At 37.4% G+C, this 12,330-nt stretch overlaps 1 protein-coding gene across 1 annotated transcript in view; it reads right to left on the minus strand.

Moving 5' to 3' along the window:
• The window catches only part of PARD3 (par-3 family cell polarity regulator), a 412,448-nt gene that overhangs the window by 149,281 nt on the left and 250,837 nt on the right, over nucleotides 1-12,330 (minus strand). The window contains exons 17-18 of the mRNA XM_009325558.1: nucleotides 6,802-6,950; nucleotides 5,660-5,704 (exon numbers count right to left, since the gene is read on the minus strand). Coding sequence (XP_009323833.1) covers nucleotides 5,660-5,704; nucleotides 6,802-6,950 — 194 coding nt within the window. The remainder of the gene's footprint in view (nucleotides 1-5,659; nucleotides 5,705-6,801; nucleotides 6,951-12,330) is intronic.

Genomic DNA, 12,330 nt, shown 5'->3' on the forward strand with positions numbered 1-12,330 from the left:
TTGGGCAGCATTACAGCTGGGGCTGAGGGCAGTTCTTATCGCTGCAGCACGTCCAGAGGTGTGCCAAGAAAGCCCCAGACAGCATTCTGCAAAACCTTTTCCCTCTCCGGACTTTTCTTCTCAAGTTTGTGGACTAAATGTCTACCCTCTGTTTTTAGATACACATATTCACAGTGCAAATCAGCTGACGATTGCACAATTAGATCTCATATTATAGTTAAAACTGCGAGAAATCTTTCAGGGGAAAAAAAAATCACTGTATTTATTTGAAGTGATTTTATTCAAAAGTGCAGTATAGTCTTGGCCAGATTTTCCATAGGATTTGGGGCTGGAGAGCAAGATGAGGTGGGACATCATCATCGCCACATTTCCTGAAGTTATGAGACCAGAGCCCTCACCTAGAGTATGGAAACCTCACTTTTTCTCTACCCAAAGGGAGCAGAACAGAGAAGACTCTTGTGGCACCATGGCAGTCCCAGGTAGTGGGTTGTTACTCTGTTGATATCACTATCCTCATCTGACAGAGGCACAGAAAGGTAGCTTTCAAAGCCAGCCAGCACTGAGAGACAGAGCCAAGAACTGAACCCTCAGCAATACCAAACCAATGAACAATACATTTGTAAGCAAGGCCTGGTGTGAATAATGCAATAAAGGAAAAATATCTTTTTTAAGTATTTACCTCAGAATACTACAAAGCTCTGGAGTCGATCCCTATTCTGGAAGATATTAGGAGGGAGAAGAGAGACAGGATCTGTCACCGTTCTTGAACAAAGGTATGTGAAGTTAGCTTACATTGTGGAAAACTACTACTACACTACCAAAACCAGCTTCTTTCACTATTCGGTATTGGGTGGGGAGGAAGACGGTTGCTGGACCTACAGAAGGGATGCAGAATAACAGCATGGCGAGTCTCCATGTCGTTTGTTAACTTGGTATGAGATGGAGCAAGGCAGCAAACGCTTTCATTTTCTATTCAGCTAGAAGTCTGAGCAATTAAGTTAAACTGAAATCCCTCAGATCAAATAAATTCAAACAGCAGCTGTCAAAGTATTCCCCTTCAGCTGCCCTACTGATAAGATGAACTTGTAAATAGAAACGAAACAAAAATTCTCTCTCACAGGTCTACACAACTCCTGCAGTTTGGTTTGCCCAGAGGTCTGGAGTCCTGCTGCTTGGACCCTCAGCCAGAAATAAACACACCCCAACAAATGAGAAATTTTATCTTGATGAACTCACATCTCCTAGAAGAAGTCACCCTCACTCACACCCGTACTTGTTGGAGGGCCGAGGGTCATGAGGATGGCTGGGGGCACAGCGCAGCTGCTGGGATGAACAAGAGCAGCCGGCTGGGACAAGGGGGGTTTGATGGCTTCCCAGCTGTGCAAACAAACTGCAGTCCAGGTTCACCAAACTTCTGAACATGGGCTGAAGTCTAAGGCAAGTATTTTTACATAACACTCTCTTTACCAAGTAAAAGAACTCCAATTTAGACAGTGCCCTATAAAACTATCCACTTTCTAGCATATGCCAAAATCTGCTATTCCTCCACTAATGCCTGCAGTACACAAGAAATGAAATTTTATTTTGTTAAAAACAGTCCATGAGGCAGGAAAAATGAATGCAACATTTTGAAGGAAAAAAAGAGGAAATGGGACAATCATATATAAACCAGCTGTTTGACAGATTCAATTTCATATACAAAAGGAAAGGGTATCCTCTTACATGGCAACTTACTGTAAACTTCCTTATTCCAGATTCTGCTTTGCAACCTTGAAATGAAATGCTCATGTATCTTTTCCTAATTACTGAGTGGCTCTTTTTGTAAACAGTAATTATAAAGAAGGCATTTATGTGCCCATTTATGTTCATAAAGGACGTTAAAAAAATTCCATTTCCTGCCACCCAATACAGATCTTTGTGAGAACTGTATTTATGTAAGCTGTGCTTTCCCAAAGGAAAAGCTAGATGGATTATGACCTAATGTTCCTTGAGTACTGTAAAACTAATAATGAATTACAGAAATGATAGGAATATTTCTTGAACTTGGGTGGCCATGAACACAAATGTGGACAGGTTGCAGGACTTGAAAGAGGGAAATGTCCTTTCGCAAGCAATTTAAGCACTGTGATCATAAAGCTATGTATATTTTAATACCTTCGCTATCTTCTATGGCCACTTCATAGCAAGTCTTACTATTTTCAAAATATATAGTTAAGCCTCCCTGTAAATTGAGTGAGTTCAGAATTTACTACTAGAATTCACCAGCCAGGAAGTGAGTTGTTTACCCATAATCCGGTGAGAAACAGCAAACTTTCTTTAAAATTGATTCTGTTTAAAATTTATGAGTCACATCAAAACCTTGTTTTCTAAATACAAAAATGTCAGCATTTTCTTCCAGCCTTTACAGCGCTGGTGGTAATCATCAGAAATGTTATCTGCTCAGAACGAGTTCTACTTCTATTTTGACACCAGAATTTAAAGTAGAAAAAAAGAAGAGAAAAAGACACATCTACCTAAAGCATCTTTATATGACTGAGGGATAAAAGGGATTCTTTTATCGTTTTTAAAATTTGAAGTTTATCAAAATTTTCCTTTCCAACAATTTTATTAACAGCCTTTGAGGTAGATTCATCCCTCCATACCACAGCAGTCCTTCTACTGTGACTGCCACCACGTGCGCAGCCTCCCCGCACGCTCCGCGTACACGCTCAGCCGTACGGCTCTACTCTACGTGCCACGCACCCCTATCCATCTCTCAAGGGCTTTGTAGGATGCTCACACCACCCCGCCAAGCACAGCCGCTGCCCACCACACATGCATCACCACTCCCTATGTCCCCAGCTGGCCAGCCCTTGGGGACAACGGCCAAGCCTTGCCCTCTAGGCCATGCAACCACCCTCTGCTCATGCATGACTGTGCTGGCAGTGTGTGCATCTGCTCTCTCACGGCACAGACGGCCCCCACCACATAACTTCACAGCACGTACAGATCCAACAAGACATTTAATACACATAGATCACATGAAGCCTACATGTTGCTCCCTGCTCCAAGCCCTTTGTTTTTCCCTTGTCCTGACGCTGTTTAACAACTCATTGTGCTTCCACTTATCTTATGTTAAGTATTTATACAGTGCCACAAATCCGCCTGGGCGATTTGCAAAGGCAAAAAGCATGGTGTCAAAGGATATATGATGTTTCCTTCAGTGACTAATTTTAAAGATTATGAAGTATTTTTTTTCCATCAGCACTTTCTTTTAAATGATTTAAAATGACAGTTTTATTTCTTTCTGAAACATTATTTTTATTAACTCTCAGGTTAAATGCTATCAGCAATTGAAGCCAAAAAATTCCCTCAATTTGATTAAACCAGTTTTGCAAAGGCACAAAGTCTACTTTCTAAACACTTTCTTAAAGGACATTAGCAGTGAGTTTATTTACTAACATCTGCTCTATTAGGTTTGATAAATTCTTCTATTTCTAGTTCAATCATACACTCAAAGACTAACATTTTGGCTGGGGAGAGCAGGAGAGGAATAGAGCAAGCAACTGCATCAAAAATAGTTTAGTTTTAGTTCCATTTAATGAAAGTTTAAAAACCATTGTGTAAAAATAAATGAACAAACAAAATTTAAATAAATGTTTTTTGATTTTTTTTCCTTTCTTTTTCATTTTCACAATGTGTACATGGAAAAATAATCACCTAGAACTATAGTATGCCTGGGACTCAATAAATGAGACATGCTCAATTGCTACTGAATATACTTCTAACCTCTAGGATGAACTGTAAACACTGCAAGGATTAGGCACTTCAAGTGAACTATAGAAAGAAAAATAATTAAAAATCTATTATAGTAACTAGGGCTGGTAAGTTCTATACTCTCCTTTTCAGCCAATACTATTAGGTCCAACTTTGACTGTAACAGAGTTTGTTTTTATTTTTTCTAAAGTAAATATATGCTAAAGTTTTCTGGCTTCTACAGTTCATTAAAACATAGTTCACCACACATTTGAAGCGATTTTTTTCTTAGAACCAGATGATTTTTAAGCCAAACTACAGTAAGTGGTTTGTTTAACAACCACATCCATCTTCAGTAATGGGAGAAATCCAGTGTTTATATACAAAACCTGGTTAAAAGCACGCAAGATAAATAAAATAAAAGTACAGTGAAAGGTGTTTTTCCTTTTTTCCAGCCACTGAGCTTACTGTGTTACAAAATATGTAACTGCTTAGTCCAGATGGTTACGGTCATGCTCTTTCACCCAAGTTGTCTGACTTGTCTCCTTTTTGGAATTTAATCCAGGTGTTACACATAGAGAAAAACTACACTCTATTAATACCACCCTGTATTGATACCACTAAAAACACTACACACTTTTAAAACCTAAGCATCATATTTTACTAAAACACACAGGTTTTACACCATTCTAATCACATCCCATTCAAATAGGCAGCCTAATAAGAAAATGAAACATAATTTACAATAATTTTGAGTTTGATCTGTTACTCCTTTTTATGGGAATAATGCTCAGGGGTGAAGGCAGTTCCTAAGCACTGATTCTTACCACAACCATTAACACAATTCATACATTCACACTGTGATGGCTTTAATGCTTCAAAACATTCATACATTTTAATTTTGTGTACTCATTCTCAATTCGTAAAGCTGCAAGTCTGTGGCCATATTCTGCAACATTTTAAGAGCTAGAAGTTTTAGCTGTTTAAATAAAAATTACAATTTTGTCACTTGGTTACTTACAGCTTTTCAGTATTCTTACTCATGTTGTAAAGTGTGGTTAAACAGAGATGCAGTTGTGAATTATTAATTGTAAATTCTGTATGGAATGTCCTACTCCCCAAATCATGCTAAAATAAATAATATTTTCAGGTTAAAAAGGTGAATTGTTCCTAATTAGAGCTAAGTAATGTTATGATGTCCTCTGGATCTAGCCTCATTAAAATAGCATGCCAAAGGTCAAAAGCTAACATATTAATAAATCATAAAGGTTCATAATTGCAGTTGGTGCATTATTTTAATTACTAATAAAAAATATGCTTTGAAAGCTATTTCTCATTATCATTGTGTGAAACGTTACAATCGATGGTATGTGGAAAAGATTCTATTTACATATTCTTTTGTTCTGTTACGATGCTTGGGTTTCAGCTCCAAAGGCAAATCAACTTGCACTAATAATCTTCAGCTCAACTCACAACATGTATCTGATGACCACTTAAGGCAAAGGTAGCAGTTTTCTAATTAAAATAATTATTTCCAAGCACTGTGTTAGCACTGTAATAGCCAAACCTTCGACTCCTCTACATCATCTCTCCGTGCCTTAGAGTTTGAAGCTAGGAGATTTTCCAAGATTTTTTTGAAAGGACAAAAAATCCAAACAACTGTGAATATTTATGAGTTCAAAGTGTAGAAACAGGTGTCTACCTACAGTCACATGTATGACCTGGTTGAACAGACTACCCTAGATACTTATCTCCATAGAGAATTTTCTTTTTCCAAACGACTTGATTATTCACAACAACAGAAAGCAGCCATGCAAGTACTGGAATATTCATGTTTTCATGCAATTTGACTGGCAGTTCTGTAATTGTGGTAAGCTGCTTTGACCAAGGTTTCTATAGCAACAGCCTTACTGTCAATTCTTACCTGTTTTCTGGTCATCCATTGTACTGAGCTTAGTCTCGTCAGCTACTGTTAAAAGGTAAATGTATAACGGTTAGCCCAGTTAGTGCCCATGCCCCACATGCATCCAACATTCCTTCTGTTTTGCATATTGTTTTTCCAAGTTAGGGAACCTTAGCAATGTCATACTTCATGCAAATAAACTGCAACAGTAAGCAAACATTCTGGGTAGAAATGGCAGCAAACTAGTAACCTTCATGCAATGTCAGTCATGTTCATATCACAGGCAGGTACAATATGTTATTTACACGTTAGCACATCACAACTAGTCAAGACAAGTCAATACCACCAACCTTACTGTCCCCTGAGGAAGTTGGTGAATTAGGGATTGTAGTTAAGATATTCACAATTATTGTAAAGGAGCGAACCGTCTTATATTTTATTTTTCTGAGTAGGGAATTTTGTGTGTTTAAACAATCAAAACTCACTGTTTAAGGTTACTAGAGTCTGCACTTCAGAATCTAAATTCAATGGCAGAAAAACAGATGGGCTTGTTAGCGATTACTTATTCTCAGTTGTTTTATCAGTTAAAATTATTATAGTCGATTGTCTGTCTTAGCTGCTGCTATTTTACAGGGCTTCTGATATAAATATTAAAACTTGGGTCTCAAACAGATGTCAGACTAGCCCCATTTTCTATTTCTGAATGAACTCTTAAAAAAAAATACTCGCATCTTTAATATCTTAATCAAAATCCATCTACAAAATGAGAGGCTACGAAGGATCTTTAAGGCTAATTGCATTATAATCATGAACTGAGAATAATCCTGTCTACCCAGAACCACAGCGTGGTACAGTTTTATGCAGTTATTCTATATGGATTGGTAAATGCACTTTTCACCTCCATTTTAATAAATACTTTTAATGTTTATGTATAACCATGTATCCAGAGGGCTACAATATTTAAATGTATGGACATTTACAAGTGGTACAAACAATACACAGGTCACTTGGCCACTCACGTTAAGAATACTTTACTTCCCATCAGTAGACATTACGTGCAGTAATACTGCACATAAACAATGTGTTTGGAATTACAAAATCTATATACTTACAACATGAAAATCAGGTTCAAATAAAACAATTGAAAAAATATCACTCACTACCTAGATCCATGCTTTTGGATTTTCGTGTTTTAACAAACTCCAACTGACTGGCATCTGAAAATTGCTTTGTACGCTTTTCTGACATGCTCTGGCGTCCAAAACCCTCTCGCTGGAAGGCAAGCACTGGATCAACATCTGGACTAAGAGTGCTGTAGGAAGGGAAAAAAATCATGCGAACATTTATCAAGATCACGCAACCTTTCACTCTGCAGAGAAAAGCATTTATTTAGCACGTGACTTCTACCAAAGATAAAGTGCACATTTTTAAATAAAGCACTGCAAGTAGTCAGTTACACACACACGATGGATTTGTTTTACTGCATTGAGCAATTCTAGTTAAAAAGTATCAAGAATTTCACTTATGAGCTTTAATGAAAGATATACATATCTGGTGAACTATACATATACTATCAGAATGTACAGCCCCAACACAGGAATAATTTGAGGGAGAATAAACCAGTTCCTTTCTCTGCATGACAAACAAATATATTCTGCTGATAGCAAATTATCAGATTTTTCTTCATGACAAAATGTTTTTAGTAAAGCATAAATAGAATCTGTCCTGCCTGAAGCCCACAGAGCTTTAAACTTCTTCATTTAAAGCCTTTGCATTAAAATTTCTCTCTATATGTGAAATTGCTTGTAAATTTTTCACAGCATCTCCTGGTTTTAACCTGGCTATGACAGACAAACATATTTTTACTCGTTACTTCCCTACAGAGCAAGTATTCGCCACAACGGCTCCACCACTAAATCAGAAATGGGGGTGACTGGACTGAATTTCAGTCTCTTCCGCAGGTTTCTTGCAAGACCTTGGCTGAGTGAGTCAGGTCTTCAGCGAGCAGTGATCGGCATTTCACTATGCTTCATCAGAAGCATGCTGAAGATAGATTTATTAATGCTGGTCATGTGTCAGCAGAATCATGAATGCAAGAACGCAGGCAAAATTTGGTGTGCAGGCTAAACCCTAGGCTTGCAATGTGTCACCATGGCCACAACGCGTGTTGAAAACAACAAAAAATAAAAAAAAATTGCAAGATTGCTTATTGCTAATAAACAATATGAAAGGAAATTCACACAAAGATCATCTGACTCCTGGAAAAGGGAAGAGTATTAAAAAGAGCCCGAAGGCAAGCCCAAAGAATTTAGATTTCTACTTCAGCTGGCACAAAAAGAAACCAAAAGCATAAAATACTGAAAAAATGAGTATTTTGCACTATTGTTATCTATCCTATAGGAAAAAGACCCCTCAAAATCCCCCCTTTGATTGTTGTTGTACTTCAAGATAAAAAAAGCTGAATTTTCTGTCACTGAGATCTCTAAATAGACTAATTGCCATTCAAAATATTGTATATATACATGTTACTGTTCAGTAACATGTTTCAAAAGAATTATTTTCTACTTTAAGGGCTAAGTATAATACACATCTCATACCTAGTGAGAAACAGGCAAATAGTGAATTTCTGCAGAAACCAACTTACACTTTCAAATTCTGTAACATGCACACGTTTATGTATGCCGTGTACTATAATTTATAGAAGCATCTTTGATCAAGAAACGCCCGGGTATTAGGCACAACAGTGAAGAGAGGTAAGGAAAAGTGTCCAAAGGCATCAAGTACTAAAAGGATGAAAATCACTATCTGCATTACCCGGCAGCCTAGAAGAAACTCAGTCTAGTAGTGGCAGATTTACAAATAATAAGATATGTGCATGTGACAAGCATATAATACTTAAGTGAGAGCAGGATCAGAGCTTATACGAATAAAGTCAATGTCAAGTGCCTTTTGACTTTAATGTTTCTGGCTCAGGCTCATAATGTTTTACATTTAATTACTGCAACTATTTCAGAGATGTCTGTACAATTTAGCAACGTTTTGAAGCATATGCTTAAAAGCTCTGATGAATCAGAGCCCGAACTCAAAAATAACTATTAGTCCTCGCATTCACTCCCACAAAATAGGGAAAAAATTATCTCCACATGATAGAAAGATAAAACAGACAAGGCCAATATACATTTCTAGCACTTACAGCAGCACAACACGTAGCTGAGTAAGAACCACCTAAGTCTGGAAACGTCTCTGAGTGACTCAACTGAACTTACAGCGTTTCAACACCTTTCATAATCAGATCATAAATGACTTTCCCAAGGCCACACAGGAGCTTCTGGCTCACTGCTAGTCAGCCCTGTCTCTGAAGGCCAGAAAAATGTGGTTTTACTAAGTGAGAATTTTCTCTAGCAACATCTGTTAACACAGCTCACGTTAGTTAAAGATGACCGGCTTCATCTTGCCGAACAAAATGTATCCTGTGACACTTTCTTCAAAAAGGGTGAATTTCTAAAACTATTTGTTTTGGCTGTATGCTCCTATTTTCATCTGAGCTTGCTTTGATCCACATATATAAAGCTTCTAATAAAACTGAATATCATTTTCATGTAAATACAGCGTGCACATATATATTCAACTTGAAGTCCTAAGAGCAGAGTAAAACTCCAAAGTTAAATAAAACTTGAAAAGGGCACCACCGGTCCCAGAGGGAGCAGTGGGGTCTGGACATGGCATCAGCAACCGGGAATTCTGGAGATCGGATCCCAGCGTTTCCACTGACACTGCCTTTAGGAGCTTTCTCTCTGCTTCCCTTATCTGCCCTTAGCACACCTACCTTCCACATGCACTTATTAGGGGGATTATTACTCCCTGTTTGCATAGTATCCTGCATACTAAAGACGCTACTTAGCACCAAAAACTACTTGCTCTCTGACATCACGACATCTCATATCTTTTTACAGTACAAATATCTGAGCCCTATGTAGAGTCATCAATTTTCATGTCCTGGTTTATTTCTATTATTAATGACACATGAGCGTGTTTTAGTAATTAAGGAAGGCGCAGATCACAGGAGTTTGAATACATGCATATTGCCTAAAAGTATTCAAAAGCCCCTGTGAAGATCTATAACTGGAAAAGCCAATGAGCACAGAGGAGGAACTAATGCCCCTAAAAATGCCTCATTTTAATATTTTTCAACTACATTAATAAAAGACAGAAGGTGAATTTAGTGCAAGTCATTAAACAATGCCAAATGCAATTTACTATATTCTAGCATACTTAACAAATAAGATTTCTGGAATGACAGCTGATCCTTAAAAGAATGTAACCGTCTTCTGACCCTCGATGTTATTAAAATTCCACTTATTAATCCTGTCTTATTGCCCCTTTGTTTTCATAACATTTTCATCAAGGATTAGGGAGATATTGTGAGGCTGGAAAAGCTTACATTTTCTTCTGTGATTCAGAACAGCTGCCATTCTTGTTTGGATAACCCTTCATCCGTATTCCTAGTTTTACCCTTTGTGCCTTCCAGCCAAATCATACAATGCACCTTCGTTTTACAAGTCTTCCTTCATCCATTAGCAGCAGGAAATTAATGCAACAATCTAATTCTACTGCTATTTACTTTTTTACAAATAGAATACATTAGATAGTAAGGCGCTGCACTGATCTATTCTTTTAAGTGCAATTGTATCCAAAGACCTTTACAATTTCTCATAAAGACACACATTTAAAGGTTTTGAGCGTGATCAATTCCGCAATATCTAATCCCTATTTTCTTTACTGCTACTTTCATTTTCAAAGAAGTATATGAATAGCAAGATATGCTGCAGAAGTAAACGTAAAAGCATCTGCAGGTTTCAAATGGGCTCTTACTTTATGCTGTAGGTTTTTGCTCACATTCGGCTAAAAAAATTCCCTCAGCAATAAGCTATTATGTGCAGCCTTGAGTACTATTCTATTTAAACATCTCAGATTCTCAGCTCTAAAAGCTTTTACAAAAGACAGATGGACTTTTCAAGAGCCCAAATTACAGGTATGACTTGTCCAAGAGAAGAGCTGCAACATTAAAAAAAACCGCAAATGAGGATGAAAAAAATTACCTTTTTATACAATCATTAAAACAGTGCTTAAAATACAGAACTCAATTCCTGGACATAAGATGAAATAAACTAATATAAAGCAAAGAAGAAGCTGACAGGTGCATATCAGCTGGCAGGTGCTATTGCTGTTTTATTAAGATATTGCTGACACATTCATAACAGGCTCAAGAGACAAGAAAAATAAGAAAATTCATATACTTCACACCATTTGTGGTAATTATCTAGCTTCAAGAAGTGGCAGTGTACAGGGGTGGGCTTTTATTTTGCTATTACTATAGATAATTACAGGACTTGCAAATTAAATCTTAGATCTCTATTAATTGTACTAACTAAGCAATAAACAGTATTTCTTTGCCAGGAACCTAAGCAAGTCAATAATGGAGCTCAATGCATTTCTCATTAAGACTCTTACAGTAAAACGTATAAAAGTAATTAGAGAGTCAACCTAAGATTCACAGAAATTATTTTTACTATAGATTAAACATATAAAGTGACTTTCCACAGTTTTAAATGTGGAACTATTACTTTCCGTATTTTTAAATGTGGAACTATTACAGTACATTGCCTTTGTATGATAATTATAAATCATATAATGATATGAAAGGTATTTCTTCATGCATAATAAAGAAATCTTAACTAGTTCTTGTTGCACAAGCATTAACGCTAGGGCAAAAGAAAGAGCTGCCTTGACCTCTAAGCAGATTTTAAAATTACGGGACATTATTAGGAAAATCAAGAAAGTATACAGAAGTACTGAAAGGCTCCTAGAGATATACTGGAATATAAAAATAAAATCTTTGTTTTATAGACTTCGAAATATTTACAGTAAGGTTTATAAATTAAAATTTTGAATTTGAATTCTTCTTTCATCTTTCATAAACTCAAGTGTTTAAATTTTGCAAAGTTTTTTTTACAAAAGCTAGCTCAGTGGGCAACTAAATTAATATTAAATCATCAAATTAACACAGCTATATACTGATTTGGTCTTAATAACAATTAGTAACATTTCCACAAATGTGCTTTGACAGAGCACAAAACTGCAACCAGAAGTAGAAAATCTAACAAATTATCTGTACAGACTTCCTTCCTGAAACAGGGACAATTACCAGTTTGAAAACAGTGAAATCTAAATGTGATGGAAAAAAAAGATTAATATTAGCAGTAGACAAAAATTAAACTAAAGAAAAAGACATAACTGCAGTCATCTCTTTTTTTCCTTCCTTTCCTTCGAGGGGATCGAGTGCACCCTCAGTAAGTTTGCAGACGACACCAAGTTGGGCGGCAGTGTTGATCTGCTCGAGGGTAGGAAGGCTCTGCAGAGGGACCTGGACAGGCTGGATCGATGGGCTGAGGCCAACTGTATGAGGTTCAACAAGGCCAAGTGCCGGATCCTGCACTTGGGTCACAGCAATCCATGCAACGCTACAGACTTGGGGAAGAGTGGCTGGAAAGCTGCCTGGCAGAAAAGGACCTGGGGGCGCGGGTCGACAGCCGGCTGAACATGAGCCGGCAGTGTGCCCAGGCGGCCAAGAAGGCCAACGGCATCCTGGCCTGTATCAGCAACAGTGTGGCCAGCAGGAGTAGGGAAGTGAT

Source organism: Pygoscelis adeliae, unplaced genomic scaffold (assembly GCF_000699105.1).
Source record: "Pygoscelis adeliae isolate BGI_AS28 unplaced genomic scaffold, ASM69910v1 Scaffold175, whole genome shotgun sequence".
Taxonomy (NCBI): domain Eukaryota; kingdom Metazoa; phylum Chordata; class Aves; order Sphenisciformes; family Spheniscidae; genus Pygoscelis; species Pygoscelis adeliae.